Below are 17,028 nucleotides of genomic sequence, written 5' to 3'. Positions count from 1 at the left end.
CCTAATAAACACTGCACTTGCTTCATTACTGCCCGTCTCTGTGTGGAAATTCATTTCTACACAACTGACGGGCCAGAGCCCTGTCACTGGCCACTGCCCCTGGTGTGTAGCGGTTGGCGTTCAGCATTCTCCCTGCCGCTCCCAGCCTCAAACTCTGCTGCTGCTAAGTCGCGTCAGTCGTGTCCAACTCTGCAACCCCACAGACGGCAGCCCACCAGGCTCCCCCGTCCCTGGGACTCTCTAGGCAAGAACACTGGAGTGGGTTGCCATTTCCTTCTCCAATGCGTGAAAGTGAGGTCGCTCAGTCATGTCCGACTGAGTGACCCCATGGACTGCAGCCCACCAGGCTCCTCCATCCATGGGATTTTCTAGGCAAGAGTACTGGAGTTGGGTACCATTGCCTTCTCCGCCTCAATCTCTGGCCAGGAACCAAAGCCCTGCCTCAAGCCATTGCAGGCAGAGGCCACCTGCGACCGATAATAAATAACAGCTTCGAAGTATGTGAAACAAAAACTGACATACTTAAAGGAAGAAACAGACAATTCCACAATCATCAGTGGTGCTTTTAATACCCTCGATAACTGTTAGAATAACTAGAACAAGTGTCAGGAAAGGCAGGTCTGAAAAACACTATCAACAGCCTTGACGTAGAACACTAGGTGCAGCAACTGCAGAATACGTACTCTTGTTTATTTTTCTGGCTGTGGTTGGCCGTTGTTGCTGCACACAGGCTCTCTGGTTGTGGCAGAGGGGTCCCTCTGCTGCGGTGCTCAGGTCTCTCCTTGCAGGGGCTCCCCTTGTGGAGCAGTGTCTCTAGCTAGGCGGGCTTCGGTCGCTGTAGCTAGCAGGCTCAGGCGTTCTGGCTCAGGGGCTTAGCTGCTCTGAGGCATGTGGGATCTTCCAGGACCAGGGATCGAACCAGTGTCCCCTGCATTGCAAGGCAGACTCCCAACTACTGGACCACCAGGGGAGCCCAGAATACATGTTCTTTTCAAGTGCATATGGTACATTGACTAAGATGATATTCTGGGCCATAATACAGTCAATTTACGAGGACGGAAACATACCATACATGGCCTTCTGACCTGTGAATGAAAAATTTTGCTTGCCTTGTCAGTAAACCAAGGATGTGGTAGCCGTCCAACCACTGCAGCCACCACAGCGGGGCACCGTGAGGGGACTCAGGGTGGGAGAGACAGGATACTGGCCCGCACTGCTCAGGTGCACGTCAGAGGAGCGCTTTCGAGGGGCCCAGACGCTCGCACCTACCAAGAGAAGTGCTAAGCTCGTTAACCTCATGTCTGCTTCTCTTTAAGTAGTGACTGAACAGCAACAACAATTAACGGTCATCTTTTGATGTTCCACTACCCGGTTTTTATTGTGAAATTCCTACATGTCCTGGCTCCTCCCCTTCTTCTTCAGAGCAGTCCCTCAGCTATCTGAGAAGCTGCCTCCTGGCTGAAGTCCTCAGAGAGTCTATCAAATACAATACAATTCTCAACTTTTAGGTTGTGCGTCTTTTTCCGTCGACAGACCACACTGAAAATGTTAGGAGTCATCTGTCTTAAGAAATAGATTTTTTAAACAAGTAGCAGTACATGGCTAAATAATTTGTAGGTCAACGGAGAAAAAAAATATTTTCAATAAAATAATGTAAAAATACAACATACCAAAATTTTTAGGTTGCAGCTAGCCCAGCACTAATGAGATTTATAGTTGAAAAATGCTAACATTAGAAAAGAATTTTAGATCTAAAATTTGTGATCTAATAATTCACTATAGGAAGTTTGAAGGGAAAAAAAAAGTAAACCCAAAAGTAAGTAGGAAGCAGAAGAATGAAAATAAAGCAGTGCAAATGCTACATTAAATTCATTCCAGAAATGCAAGGTTGGCATTAGAGCAACAGATGAAAACCAAGATATCAATAGCAGATAAAATTATACGATCATTACATTAGATGCAGAAAAAAATTTGATAAAATTCACTCGTTCATGTTTTTTTTAACCCAGAAACAAAAATAAAAGATACTTTCTCATCCTAATAAAGGGTATTGGTGAAAAACCACCACTCTAGTTAATGCAGAAAAACTAAAGGCTTTCTCCTGAGATCATGAATAAGACAAGATGTTTGCTTCCACCTCTTCTATTCAACATTATAGTGAGGTCCTGGCCATTGCACCATGAAAAGAAAAAAAAAAACAAGTATCAATAAAGAAGCAAAACTCTATTTTGGATAACATGGTAAGTTACAAGAAAATCCTAAAGGAATCGACTACTCAATGCATAAATTTAGCAATGTTGCAAGAACCCAGTTAATATGTAAAAATCATTTCTATTGTTACATACTACAGCAAACAGCTAGAAAGTAGAATCCTGATATTTCATTTACAACTGCATCAAAACCCCAAAATACTTTAGAATGAATTTACAAAAGATGTACAAGATCTCTACATGAAAATTTTCTAAGACTGACATAAATTGAGGGCTATACCTCATTCATGAATTAAGATATCAGTTCTCCCTAAAATAGATCCAACACAATCCTAATTAAGATCTCACAGGTTTTTTTTTTCTGGTGAAATTAACAAGCTGATTATACAATTTTTATGGAAATGTTAAGATCCTGTAATAGTCAAATAAAATCCTGATAAAGAAGAGCAAAGTTGGAGCATTCACACAAAAGCTGCAAGTAACCCTATGGCTACTTGGCTCCTCTGTCCATGGGATTCTCCAGCAAGAATACTGAAGTGGGTTGCCATGCCCCCCTCTAGGGGGTCTTCCCACCCAGGGATCAAACCTGGCTCTCCTCTTTACTGTCTGAGCCACCAGGAAAGCCAAGTAATCTAAACATTGTGGTATTAATATAAGGATGGACAACTAATGAGCAAGATACAGACTCCTAAAATAAATTCACTTTTGTCTTTTCAGCAAATGACGCTAAAATAACTGAATATCCACACGGACAAAAGACACCTGAGGCCTCGTCTCTGACCTCATGCTATTACACAGAGACAAGCCGAAGAAACAGAACTCAATCAGAGACCAACATACAAAGGCCAAAACTGTAATGTTTCTAGGGGAAAGAGCCCATAAAACTTAGGCAACCTTAAGAGAGGTGAGGCTTCTTGATACACAGAGATCCAAATAGAAATGATTGATAAATTGGGCCTCACTAAAATTTAAAACGTACCCATCAGAAATAATTAGGCAAGTCAGAGAATGTGGAAAATGTTTCTAAGATACATACCTGAGAAAGGACTAGCATCCTGAATCTATATAAAGAATCCCTATAACTCACTAGTAAAAAAGAGAAATGGATATTCAACAGAGAGTTTAGAAAGCAGATATACTGATGCCAAAAGCTCAGCTTCTCTGTACATCGGTGCTGAATAGAATCTTGGAGACAGAGTTGTGAGTGAAATAGAAAAGAACAGCTTTGTTACTTTGCCAGCAAAGGGGGCCAGTGCGTGCTAATGATTGCAAAATCGTGTGTCCTCAACTTGGGGAAGAGAGACCTTTTATAGTAATTGTTCAAAGAGGGCGTGATCAGCTCACAGACATTCTGATGAGTTGGTGGTAAGGGTGAGTAAGCAAGGAGAGGTAAGAAAGCCTTCCTTAGTGATCAATGCAAAGAAATAGAGGAAAATAATAGAATGGGAAAGACTAGAGATCTCTTCAAGAAAATTGGAGATACTATGCAAAGATGGGCTCAATAAAGAACAGAAATGGTATGGACCTAACAAGCAGAAGATATTAAGAAGAGGTGGCAAGAATACACATAAGAACAATACAAAAAAGATCTTCACAACCCAGATAACCACGAGGGTGTGATCACTCACCTAGAGCCAGACATCCTGGAGTGTGAAGTCAAGTGGGCCTTAGGAAGCATCGCTATGAACAAAGCTAGTGGAGGTGATGGAATTCCAGTTGAGCTATTTCAAATCCTGAAAGATGATGCTGTGAAAGTGCTGCACTCAATATGCCAGCAAATTTGGAAAACGGCAGTGGCCACAGGACTGGAAAAGGTCAGTTTTCATTCCAATCCCAAAGAAAGGCAATGCCAAAGAATGCTCAAACTACCACACAATTGCAGTCATCTCACACACTAGCAAAATAATGTTCAAAATTCTCCAAGCTAGGCTTCAACAATACGTGAACTGTGAACTTCCAGATGTTCAAGCTGGATTTAGAAAAAGTAGAGATCAAATTGCTAACATCTGTTGGACCATTGAAAAAGTGAGCATTCCAGAAAAACATCTATTTCTGCTTTATTGACTATGCCAAAGCCTTTGTGTGGATCACAACAAACTATGGAAAATTCTTAAAGAGATGGGAATACCAGACCACCTGACCTGGCTCCTGAGGAATTTGTATGCAGGTCAGGAAACAACTGTTAGAACCAGACATGAAACAACAGACTGGTTGCAAATTGGAGAAGGAGTACATCAAGGCTGTGTATTATCACCTTGCTTATTTAACTTATATGCAGAGTACATCGTGAGAAATGCTGGGCTGGATGAAGCACAAGCTGGAGTCAAGATTGATGGGAGAAATATCAATAACCTCAGATATGCAGTTGACACCACCCTTATGGCAGATAATGAAGAAGAACTAAAGAGCCTCTTGATGAAACTGAAAGAGGAGAGTGAAAAAGTTAGGTTCAAGTTCAACATTCAGAAAACTAAGACCATGGCCTCCAGTCCCATCACTTCACGGCAAATAGATGGGGAAACAGTGGCTGACTTTATTTTCTTGGGCTCCAAAATCACTGCACATGGTGACTGCAGCCATGAAATTAAAAGACACTTGATCCTTGGAAGCAAAGTTAGGACTAACCTAGACGGCACGTTAAAAAGCAGAGACGTTACTTTGCCAACAAAGGTCCATCTAGTCAAAGCGATGGTTTTTCCAGTGGTCATGTATGGATGTGAGAGTTGGACTGTGAAGAAAGCTGATCGCCGAAGAATTGATGCTTTTGAACTGTGGTGCTGGAGAAGACTCTTGAGAGTCCCTTGGACTGCAAGGAGATCCAACCAGTCCATCCTAAAGGAGATCAGTCCTGGGTGTTCATCGGAGGGACTGATGTTGAAGCCCCACTACTTTGGCCCCTGATGCAAAGAACTAACTCATTGGAAAAGACCGTGATGCTGGGAAAGATTGAAGGCAGGGGAAGGGGACGACAGAGGATGAGATGGTTGGATGGGATCACTGACTGGATGGACATGAGTTTGAGTAGGCTCCGGGAGTTGGTGAAGGACAGGGAGGTCTGATGTGCTGCAGTCCATGGGGTCACAAAGAGTCGGACGTGACTGAGTCACTGGACTGAACTGAAGTTTAAGTAGGAGTATAAGTGTATCCGTTGTGGGGGAAACAGGACCTTGCCCCAAGGCTGCCCTTGACTGTTTGCTTCTTCCTGGTCTCACATCCCCACCCTCCCCTAATTAACAGCTCCTTGAATCTACCCAGTGGAGCTCAGGGAAGGTCACGGATGCTGAATGAAGGCTGTTTCCTGTACTCAGAGGCATAGGGAGGAGCTGCGGCAAGCTCTGAGCCCAGGAGCCCACAGGCCCTGCTTGGGATCAGTGTAGCTGGCCAATAAGCACATCAGCCATTGCAGGGGCACAGTCCCGTCCGAGTCTTCGCCGCCCCGTGGACTGTAGCCCAACAGGCTCCTCTGTCCGCGGGGTTTCCCGGGCAAGAGTACTTCACCGGATTGCCATTTGCTCCTCTAGGGGATCTTCCCCACCCAGGGATCGAACCCTCATCTCCTGCATTGCAGGTGGATTCTTTACTGCTGAGTCATCGGGAATGCCACATTAGTCATCAGGGAAACACACATTCAACTACAGTGAGATACCAGTACACATCCACCAATATATTTCAAATTAAACTGACTGACACTGCCAAACGTTCACAAGGATATCGGACATCCAAAACTTGTGCCTTGTCAATTGGTACAGCTACTCTGGTAAATGTTAGTTTCTTAGAAAATTAAACACCGCCACTGTGGTCCCAGAGAGTCGGACACGAGTGAGTGACTGAACTGAACTGAACTGAATTATGACCCAGCAATTCCATGCCCAGGTGTTTGCCCAAGAGATATGAAAACATGCATCCACAGACACTTGTGCAAGAACGCGCCTAACAGTTTTATTTATGATGACAAACATCTTTTTATTTTCTTTTTGGTAGTGCACTGATTTTTAATTGCATGTAGGTATAATACAACAAATCAACAAATATTGTGACCCCATGGACTATACAGTCCATGGAATTCTCCAGGCCAGAATACTGGAGTGGTTAGCCCTTCCCTTCTCCAGGGGATCTTCCCAACCCAGGTCTCCCAAATTGCACGCAGATTCTTTACCAGCTGAGCCACCAGGGAAGCCCAAGAATACTGGAGTGGGTAGCCTATCCCTTCTGCAGCAGATCTTCCTGACCCAGGAATCGAACCGGGGTTTCCTGCATTGCAGGCGGATTCTTTACCAGCTGAGCTATCAGGAAAGCCAAACAGATAACAGATAGTGGCAATATTATGGGGAAAAATACAGCAAAGCGGGAGGATAAAACTCCCCGGTCAGTCCTGATGCACTTCCTTTCTAGTAGTGTAATCAGAGAAGACTTAACAATAAGGTGTCACTGAAGAAAGGCCTGAGCAGAGGAGGAAGAAATCCAAGTCCACGTGGAGTTTGAGGGGGACTTGGCAAGTAGGGAGGAGCATGCGCATAGACCCTGAGGTGATGTGTTCAAGGAAAATCAGGAGCTCAGAGGAAGGGGAGTGAAACAGATAAACTGAGGTCAGGTCACTAGGTATTTGTGTAAATTAAAAGGATCTTAGAAAACATTAGAAGAATTTCAGCGGAGGAGAGTCATACCCTGGTGGATGCCAAGCACTTTTAGTAGCCCTGGTTTCTATCAATAAGGAGAGAATGAATATTCAAGCAATAAAAAGAGACAGATTACTAAGATATATAACATGGCTAGATCTCAGAAATACAGTGCTTTACACAAAAGAATACATAACTATGAATCCATTTATATGACGATCTAGAACAAGCAAAACTAATTTCTACAAAGGGAAAAGTTGATGGCAGAAAAACTCAGAACACGGATTTCCTCTGTTGAAATGTGGTTGGGAACTTGCTGGGAAGGGACCTGGGATATTTGTGGATAGGTTGGATAGATATGTGTTAAATTTGCAAGAGTGAATGCATTTGACAGAACTCATTTAATGGTACACTTAAGATTTGTGCATTTCATAGTATGTAAATTTTATTCCCAAAGAACAGAATCTGTAAGTAAGTAGGATTGTATTTATCTCTATGGGCTTCCCAGGTGGCTCAGTGGTAAAGACTGCCTGCAATGCAGGGGTTTGATCCCTGGGTCAGGAGGATCCTCTGGAGAAGAAAATGGCAACCCACTCCAGTATTCTTGCCTGGAAAATCCATGGACGGAGGAGCCTGGCGGGTTACAGTCCATGGGGTCTCAACAGAAGTCAGACGTGACTTAGTGACTAAGCAACAACACTGAACTCTAGCAAGTAAAATGCAGGGAGAAGTGCAGGGTCGGGGTGGGGAGGAGGAGTGCACCCAAGTCTGCAACTTAACTTTGAAATGAATCCAAACGAATTGAGTTGATGGATGAAAAGAGGGACGGACAGATGTGTAAGAAAACAAGCATAGTAAAATGTTCGTTGAGTACAAGGCAATTCACCATAACATTCTTTCGACGTGGCGGTGGGGCACTCATCGCAGGACTCGCCTATAAGCGATGTCCTCTAAAGCCCTTGCTCACAAAAGGCTAGATAAAAGCAGGGCATCCGGGAGTGGATAACGGAGAGAAATTAGGAACCCTGGCAGCATCACTGGACTGATGCTGAAGCTGAAACTCCAATCCTTTGGCCACCTGATGCGAAGAGCTGACTCACTGGAAAAGACCCTGATGCTGGGAAAGAGTGAGGGCAGGAGGAGAAGGGGACGACAGAGGATGAGATGGCTGGATGGCATCACCGACTCGATGGACATGAGTTTGAGTGAACCGCGGGAGCTGGTGATGGACAGGGAGGCCTGGCGTGCTGCGGTTCATGGGGTCGCAGAGTCGGACACGACTGAGCGACTGAACTGAACTAGCGGCATCAGGACTTCTGGTGGCGGGTGCACAGGCGCTGGAAGCGTCTGTGCTTTAACTCCCCGGCAGGATCGGTGGGTGGGCCCTGAGCCGGGGCCGCTCTCTCTGGAGGCGAGGACATTCTCGTTCACTGGAGGGTGCCCACGCATCTTTTCCTCCGGGGTCCGCCTTCAACCCCGCAGGCCCGGGCCGGGGATTGCGGAGCGGCCGAGAGGGGCCGGGAGCGCGGGTGGGGCGAGACGCGTCTGGAGGGGACGGAGCGCCCCCTCCCGGCCCCGGAGCCCGCGCGGGCTGGCGAGGCCGCCCCCGCCTCCAGCTCCCCTCTCCCGTCCGCGTCCGGAGGGGAAGCCCCGCAGCCCCGGCGGCCCCGCCGCGGGACCGGGTTCAGCAGCTGGGCGCTGGCGCCGGGGGCGGAGGACCCGGGGGTCGCCCCCGCGGCTCCACCTGTTGCAGCGCGCGAGCCGGCCGGGCGGGGCGCGCCGAGGCCCCGGAGGGCGGTCTGGCCGGAGCCGGCACCGCTCGGGAAGCGGGACGCGCGCGGCGCCAGCGCCCCCGCACGGCGGGCTCTCGGGGCGGGGCCCGGGAGGTTCGGGGCGCGCCTGTGGCCGGTCGGCCTCGGGTGCTGATGGCGCTCCCGGAGCCGAGCCCTGTCGGGTCTCTAGCGCCCGCCGAGGGGGCCAAGCCCGGGCCCGGGAGCTGGGACTCTCCCGGCTCATTGTCTCGCGGCCGCGCGCCCCTCCAGGAGCCTGTCCAGGAGCTGGGGCTGGCGCGCGGCGCTCGTTAGCAGCGGGCGGGCCGGACACGTGGGCGCCCCCGGGCAGGGTCCGGAGGTCAAGGGCGCCCGGTGCGGGCACGGCGAGGGAGGCTTCCTGCGGGAAGGGCCCCTAACCCCCTCGCCCCCTCGCCCCAGCCTCCCTTTCTGGTCTCTTCCAGCCAACCCGGCCGCCGGCTGCCGCGGGGCGCGCGGAGGTCGCAGGCGGAGGGCGCTTGGCACGACCGCTCTGTGCGTGCGCCCCCCGGGGACCGGCTCCACCCAGCCCCTGAGCCCCGGCCGCTGGCCGGTGACCCCAGAGGCCGAGGCCCCGCGCGACGCCGAGGCTGGGGCGCGGCCGCACCGCGGACCCAGCGGGGAGGCACTGGCAGCGCCCGCGGACCAAGGCCCCGCGTCCCAGCCGTCGGCGGCCCGAGAAGCGACGGTCGAGGCGCCGGGGGCCGCGGGACCCCGCTCCCCGTCAGCCCGCGAGCCCGCAGACCCCGTCTCCGGGGGCGGGCCCGGGGCTTGTCCTGAGGGCGCCCCACGCCCCCCGCACCCTGAGCGGCCGGGCGCCAGGGGGCACGGCGGCGCGCCCGCGGGCCCCGCAGAAGCGGGCTTAGCCTGGGAGGGCGGGGGCGGCGGCGGGCCAAAAAGCGGATTTGAAACCGCGCGTCAGGGCGGACGTGGCAGCTAGCGCGGTCCACGCGGCGGCCCCGGGAGCCGCGCGGCCGGAGACGATGGGCGAGGCGGCGGTCGCGCGGCCCCGGGCGGGCTGAGAGCGCGGCCGCGCCCCTGCCTCCTGGGGAGCCCGGGCGACGGTCGGCGCGGGGCCCGGCCATGGCCGGCCGGGGCAGCGGCGGCGGCTACGGGCCGGGCCGCGCGAACGAGGACAACGCGCGCTTCCTGCTGCTCGGCGCGCTGCTGGCGCTCTACCTGCTGGGCGGCGCCGCCGTCTTCTCGGCGCTGGAGCGGCCGCACGAGCGCCAGGCCCGGCAGCGCTGGGAGGAGCGCCTGGCCGGCTTCGGCCGCCGCCACAACCTGAGCCGCGACGCGCTGCGCGGCTTCCTCCGCCACTTCGAGGAGGCCGCGGCCGCCGGCGTCCGCGTGGACGGCGCGCGCCCGCGCTGGGACTTCCCCGGCGCCTTCTACTTCGTGGGCACCGTCGTGTCCACCATCGGTGAGTGCGCCCCGGGGGCGGCGGGCGGGCCCCGCACTTCCCGGCCCCGCTGAGGGACCGAAGGGTGGCAGGGCCTTCTTGCTGTCTGCGCCGAGGCCCGCGGACCAGCTGCGGCAGAGCCACCTGGAGCTTGTTCTAAACGCAGTCCCAGCCCCTCCCAGACCCCTGGAGTCAGAATCTGCGGGTGCAGAAAATCCCCAGGGGATTTGAATGAGCCCTCGATCAGAGACGCTCTGTAATGGGAGATGCTCAGCCTAGTTAAGGAGGCTGAACTTGAGTTTATGGAATATTAAGGAGAACGCTTACAGATCGGGACTAGGAACCTATATTAAATGAGTTCAGTTCAGTCGCTCAGTCGTGTCAGCCTCTTTGCGACCCCATGAATCACAGCACGCCAGGCCTCCTTGTCCATCACCAACTCCTGGAGTTCACTCAAACTCATGTCCATAGAGTCGGTGATGCCATCCAGCCATCTCATCCTCTGTCCTCCCCTTCTCCTCCTGCCTGCAATCTTTCCCAGCATCAGGGTCTTTTCCAGTGAGTCCGTTCTTCGCATTAGGTGGCCAAAGTACTGGAGTTTCAACTTCAGCATCAGTCCTTCCAATGAATATTCAGAACTGATTTCCTTTAGGACTGACCCGTTGGATCTCCTTGCAGTCCAAGGGACTCAATGAAATGAGTTAGTGCCTTGCGTAGAGCACTGGTCTGAGGGGGAGACATATTTTAAAAAGACTGACCATGACTTCCTACTTAACAGAAAATAGATTAAATATGAGTTTGGAGGTAAGGAGGCGAAAGTGCTAATGAGGATGGAAATTGTTTTCTACCAGGGGGAAGCTGGTTGGGGTCTGCAGAAGGGGCCTATGGGCTGAACCAGTTAGTGCTGGCCTGATTGGAGCCTGGAGACGAAAAGAGATACTCTGGAAGAGGAGAGAATTGCTCTCAGGGCCCAGTGAGCTCCGTGATCTGTATGGCGCAGTGGAAGGAGAGCTAGGAAGGTCTTCTGGCTGATGGGGTGAGGGAGGGAGCTTTACTGCAGAGCTGGCACTGATCTAGCGGCATTGGGAACTGGTGAGAGTTTTTAAGTGAGAGTGGCATGACTACCATCCGTTCTGTCTTTATTGCCAGCAGAAGGAAAAGGTTAGAGGTCTTTGCACTCCGAGGGCTTGCTCACCCTTGAGTGTAATGGGTGATAAGGGTTTGTGCGGAAGATGCTGTACAAATTCTGAAGAAAGCAGAGGGCTGGCGTGGAGGAGGGGCTTTGAAAGGCTTCCCAGAAGCGGGGTGGCGCAGGGCTGGCTGCCGGGACCCCGGGAGCGCCAGCAGGGCTGGCAGGGGCCCGGGGGTGCCCTGCTGCTATGGCCCCGAGCTGCCAGAGAGCTTGTCCACGAGGCGGGTGACACGGTGGGTGATGCTCGCACTCAGGGTTGTCTTAGGCAGACATTCTACCAGGAGAAGGAGCAGCAAGTGTAACGGAGATCAGCCTTGGGCCTGGTTAGTCAGGGAAGACTGCCTGGGTCCGTCTAGAAGCCCAGGGCCTAAGCCGGTGAGCAGCAGGCCAGGCCAAGAGGACTGGCGTGGTGACGGGCCCGTGGGCTCTGCCAGAAGTCCGTGTGCACTAAGCTGCTTCAGTCCAACTGTGCCACCCCATGGACTGCAGTCCGCCAGGCTCCTCTGTCCATGGGAGTCTCCAGACCAGAACACTGGAGTGGGTTGTGCAAGAGATGTGAGACATGCAGGTTCGATCCCTGGGTCAGGAAGATCCTCTGGAGGAGGACATGGCTACCCACTCCAATATTCTTGCCTGGAGAATCCCATGGACAGAGGAGCTTGGTGAGCTATGGTCCATGGGGTCACAAGAGTCGGACTCGACTGAGCGACTGACACCCAGCTGGTGGGAGATTGGGGACCTCGGTCCTCCCCACCCTCCCCACACGCCGCCCGTCTGCACATCCCAAGGACACAGAGGTCGGAAGGAGAGGAATATGTGTGTAGACTGGTGAACACCAAGGCCGGGGCACTTCGGGCGGCGTGGATGGGCGGGCGTGTGAGCTCACCTGGGGCGCAAGGGGAGCACTGTAGCCGCGGGACGGAGTCGGGGCTCCCCACCCTGCCTGTGGCCGGGGCCGGTTTAACATCCGGAGCCCCGTCCTCCTCTGAGTCATCTGTAGGTGCCCACGTTGGTATCTGGCATCTTGTAGCTGTTGAGTAAATGTTAGTCCTGCCTCCTTCCCACACCCTGTCCCGAAGCCTGCCCCTCTGAAGGCTTCTTGTAGGGGATAATGAGCGCGTATAATTAATTGTTCTTTAAAAAGTACAAAGCCCTGTGTAAGCATGGGTTTATTTGTACTCTCTCGTGTCTCACGTTTCCTTAAATTGTTTCATTAATTGCTGATGGAATAACGGTACTTGCTGTCCTTTGCTGGGGTCCATCATTAGGCATGCAGTGTGATTGTTACGTGAGGATGTGATGCAGCTAGTTGCATAAATGAATCACAATTTCAATCAACATGATTCATATGGTAAATGTGATTATCCCTATTTTATAGATGAGGAAACTGAAGCTTCATGTTCTTTGTAAAGAAGAAAACCAACTGTAATGACATCACCTAAAATTAACCACTGTTGACATTTTGATATGTTACATTTTTTAACTGAAGTCTAGTTGATTTACAATGTTTAGTTTTAGATGTACCACAAAGTGATTCACTTATACATACATAATACCTATTTTTTTCAGATTCTATCCCCTTATAGGTTATTGCAAAGTATTGAATATTGTTTTCTGTGCTGTACAATAGGTCCTTGTTAGTTGGTGCATTTATTTCTGTTCTTTTTTCCCCATGGACACACATGTACATACATATTTTTCTAAATTTGGATCATATTCTATAAACCACTTATATCATGTATTTTAACCATAGTATTACGTGACGGTTGTTTCTTCTAAAACTTAGTGCCACTATGCTTTACTATGCAGATGTTGAGGTAACGATAACAGGAACACTTACAGTAGAATAATCATAAAATGTAAATACACTTCAGAACTAGGAAAAAATAACAGAAATATGGAAAGCAATTGGATCGAGGAAATTGCCAGAGGGGAGCTCAGTCTTAACTTAAGTTCCCTTGGATGTAGACTCTGAGCAAAGAATCTGGGTGCAATCAGTTTCCTGGCAGATTGCAGGGACACAGGGAGGTGCAGGAGGAACCGATACAGGAAAGGGAAGTCTGTGAGTGCGGGGCGTGCTGTGAGGCCGCAACCAGAGCGGGCAGCTGATTCTTAATCCCAGGTTGGGAGCTGTAGACAGTGCAAAGCTCATGAGCCCGACTTACCCCAGGTAAGGGAGCTGGGGCATTTATACGCCCACGCCCATCAGAAACTGGTCAAAAGCTGCTTAGAGGGTGCGGGGAAGCACAAAAAAATAATTCCCAGATATTTCTGGCCCAGTTTTCCCTGGACAGCCTGAGAGTAGCCTTCTGATAAGATATAGGCCCTGGACATTTGAAATCAGGCCAGTGTGCCCAGAACTGGTTAAAGGAGATCCCAGCCATGTGGATTGAGTGTCGCCAATGACTATTGGAGCTTCAAATGCGGCTGCGTGTTCCATGGCAGAGTCATGACCCCCACTGGAATTCTGATGAGAAAATAGGAAGCATTAACCTTTTCCCAGCATGCAATCCCAGTAAGATGCTGAAGCTGAAGCTCCAGTACTCTGGCCACCTGATGCGCGGGGATGACTCACTGGAAAGACCCTGATGCCGGCAAAGACTGAAGGCAGGAGGAGAAGGGGATGACAGAGGATGAGATGGTTGGGTGGCATCACTGACTCGATGGACATGAGTTTGGGTAAATTCTGGGAGTTGGTGATGGACAAGGAGGCCTGGCGTGCCGCAGTCCATGGGGTCGCAAAGAGTTGGACACAACTGAGCGACTGGAAAACAACAATCCTCAAAAATGTTTCCCCCTTGGCATTTCAAATGGAAGCATTACACAGGACTGTGGATGGTGCTCATAAGCAGTGTTTTCCTGGAAAATGCAATTGAGGATTTCATGCAACTGTTGTCTGAGACCTTTTTAAATTTTTTTTTCTGATATGGACCATTTTAAAGTCTTTACTGAATTTGTGACCATATTGCCTCTGTTTTATGTTTGGCTTCTTGGCCCCGAGGCATGTGGGATCTTAACTCCCTGAGAAGGGATCCAGCCTGCAGCCCCTGTGTTGGAAGGTGAAGGCCCAACCACTGGACCGCCAGGGAAGTCCGTAATTGAGACCTTTGATCTAGAAATCAGAGCGGTGAATTTTCCTGGAAGTTATTTAGAGGGAAACACTGATCACAAGTTAAGTGTTTATTTGAAATTATGCAGACATTCATAAACATTTATTATGAAGTTGTTAACCATAAAAAAAAGTGAGAGCAGAGTGAAAGACAATTTGACAGTTTTTCAAAAGTTTAGACGTAGAACTTCACATGAAATTCCCCTAAAAGAACTGAAAGCAGAAACGCAAACAGATACAGGAACCCCCTCAGAGACATCGTGAGCCCAGTTCCAGACCACCGCAGTAAAGTGAGTGTCGCAATAAAGCGACCTTGGGCCTCCCTCGCGCATGCGAAATTAGTGATCACACTGTCCTGTAGTCTGTTCAGTGTGCAAAGCATTATGTCTAAAGCAATGTATATGCCTTCATTTAAAAATGCCTTATAGCGAAAAAGCACTAACCATCACCTGAGCCTTCGGTGAGTCAGTCTTTTTACAGTAGTAACATCAGGGTCTACTGACTACAGCCCACCAGAGCAAATGGAACAATAAAAAAGAGTGTGAAATGCTGCACGAATGACCAAAGTGGCGCATAGCGGTGTGAGGTGAGCAAGTGCTGCTGCAGAAACGGCACCTGCACGCCTCCCCGTCACAGGGCTGTCACAGACCTTCCGTCTGTAAAAACCCAGGCCGTGAAGCTCAGTAAGGCAGAGTGCAGGGAAAGGAGGTCTGCCTGAACCTGCACACCGGTGCTCACTGTGGCGCTGGCCTCAGGAGCCGAAAGTGGCACCAGCCCGAGTGTCTAGCGTCAGAGGAGTGGATTAAAAACGGGCACGCCTACCGTGCGGCGTTACTCAGCCGTGAAAAGGACCGAGGCTGTGGTGTGTGCTGCAACATGGGTGCCCTTGAAAACATACTGAGTGAAACGCCCCGGACTCAGAAGGATAAATATAACTCCACGGTGTGAGGCGCCTAGGATGGCGCTTTCCATAGGATGAAACGTCGAATCGAGACCAGCGGGAGCTGAGGGAAGAAAGGAAGGCGTCTTTAATGGACTTCTTGTCGGGGATGATAAAGTTTTGGCTGCAGATCGTGGTGATACTTACGTAACACTGTGAGTCCATTCATGCCACTGGATCGGGCACTTATGAACGGGTGAAATGACAAAGATTCTGCATGTTTTCCCACAGTGTGGAAAGTCAGAACAGAATATTAAAACACAGCTCAGGGGTCTTGGTTCTGAAAGAGGCTGGCGAGCAGCCCTGAAGCAAGAATGAGTGTAAAGTGCAGTTGGAGATGCAGATGGACAGTCTGTGAGTGACCCTCTGTAAGCGTCCTTTTCACTCAAGCAGGCATTTGCTAGGTGTTTGTTTCTGGGTTTGCCTGTGTATTTATAACTCAGCTTTTGTCCACAAAGGATATGAGATCATTTGCAAAGTGATATGGTCAGGGGAGGCTTAAAGCCTTAGACTACTCCATAATCTCAGTTCAGTTAAGTTCAGTTCAGTCGCTCAGTCGTGTCCGCCTCTTTGCAACCCCATGGGCTGCAGCACGCCAGGCTTCCCTGTCCATCACCAGCTCCTGAAGCTTGCTCAAACTCATGTCCGTTGAGTCGGTGATGCCATCCAACCATCTCATCCTCTGTCATCCCCTTCCCCTCCCACCTTCAGTCTTGCCCAGCATCAGGGTCTTTTCCAATGAGTCAGTTCTTCCCATCAGGTGACCAGAGTATTGGAGTTTCAGCTTCAGCTTCAGTGCTCCCAATGAATATTCAGGACTGATTTCTTCAGGATGGACTGGTTGGATCTCCTTGAGTCCAAGGGACTCTCAGTAGCTTAATACAGTCAGAGTTTACGTCTTACCGCCCCAGAGCCCACTGTGGGTGAGGGGCCTCCCCAGGACCATTGTCTGCTTGGTTGGCCAGGCTTCTTTTAGCTTGTGGCTGATCTTTATCAGCTGATGCCTCCAGGACTGCTCGGGAAGGGACAGGAAGGGCTGAGGAGTGAGGCGCCAGCGACGAAAGGGCCACGGCCTGGTGGGGACAGGTCACCTGCACGTGTGCTTCATGGACCACGTCAAGGACCTGGAGGACCACACCTCTCCCGTGAGCCCAGCGTGTAAAGCTCGATCCTGGTGAACACACGGACGCCTCCACACATGCGTGTACAGTGTGCCAGGAATGGACGCGAGTGGATTTAAAACATGGAGGGGGTGGGAAAACAGAGCAGGATGGAACAGTTAAGCCGCAACTGTTAACTCACAGAGAGATGTGTCAGGAGGGCCTACGTAATTGCCAAACACGAGCCCCAGAGTTGGCTCTGAGTCTTCCCAGTTGCTGAACGAGGCCAGGACAGCCATTCAATGATTGCTTTTACTCAGTCTGACTGCTTAGACAACACCCACCTCTTCTTAAGTGTGAACAACAGTGTCTTCTATAGACTTCGTGAAAAGGAGGAGATAATGCGGTGAGTAATCTTCCCCACGCGTCTCTGCCATCGCTGTCAAAGAGGAGCCTGTGCGCCTGCACGGACAGCAAGCTGCAGGGCACGCCGCAGGGCATGGTGCAGCTCAGTACAAGCCCCTCTTGCCCAGGCGCAGGGTGGCGCAGGGCCGTACCGGGTCCCCAGTGGTGGGGTCCAGTAAGTGCGTCTTGGATTCTGTCCTGGCTGTTCCCAAGCATCGCCGTCCATCAGAACTCCCCTGCGGGGAC

At 50.9% G+C, this 17,028-nt stretch overlaps 1 protein-coding gene across 1 annotated transcript in view; it reads left to right on the top strand.

Moving 5' to 3' along the window:
* Positions 1–9,549: 9,549 nt before the first annotated feature.
* Positions 9,550–17,028, top strand: part of KCNK13 (potassium two pore domain channel subfamily K member 13) — a 107,124-nt gene continuing 99,645 nt past the window's right edge. Inside the window, exon 1 of the mRNA XM_055436653.2 lies at positions 9,550–10,057. Within this exon, the coding sequence (XP_055292628.2) occupies positions 9,718–10,057 (340 nt within the window). The 5' untranslated portion in view covers positions 9,550–9,717. The remainder of the gene's footprint in view (positions 10,058–17,028) is intronic.

Source organism: Moschus berezovskii, chromosome 9 (assembly GCF_049115385.1).
Source record: "Moschus berezovskii isolate FMDL1 chromosome 9, NW_MosBer_1.0, whole genome shotgun sequence".
In the NCBI taxonomy this organism is placed as follows: domain Eukaryota; kingdom Metazoa; phylum Chordata; class Mammalia; order Artiodactyla; family Moschidae; genus Moschus; species Moschus berezovskii.
The sequence above is the reverse complement of the archived record's forward strand: the minus strand, read 5'-3'. Positions and strand labels throughout refer to the sequence as shown.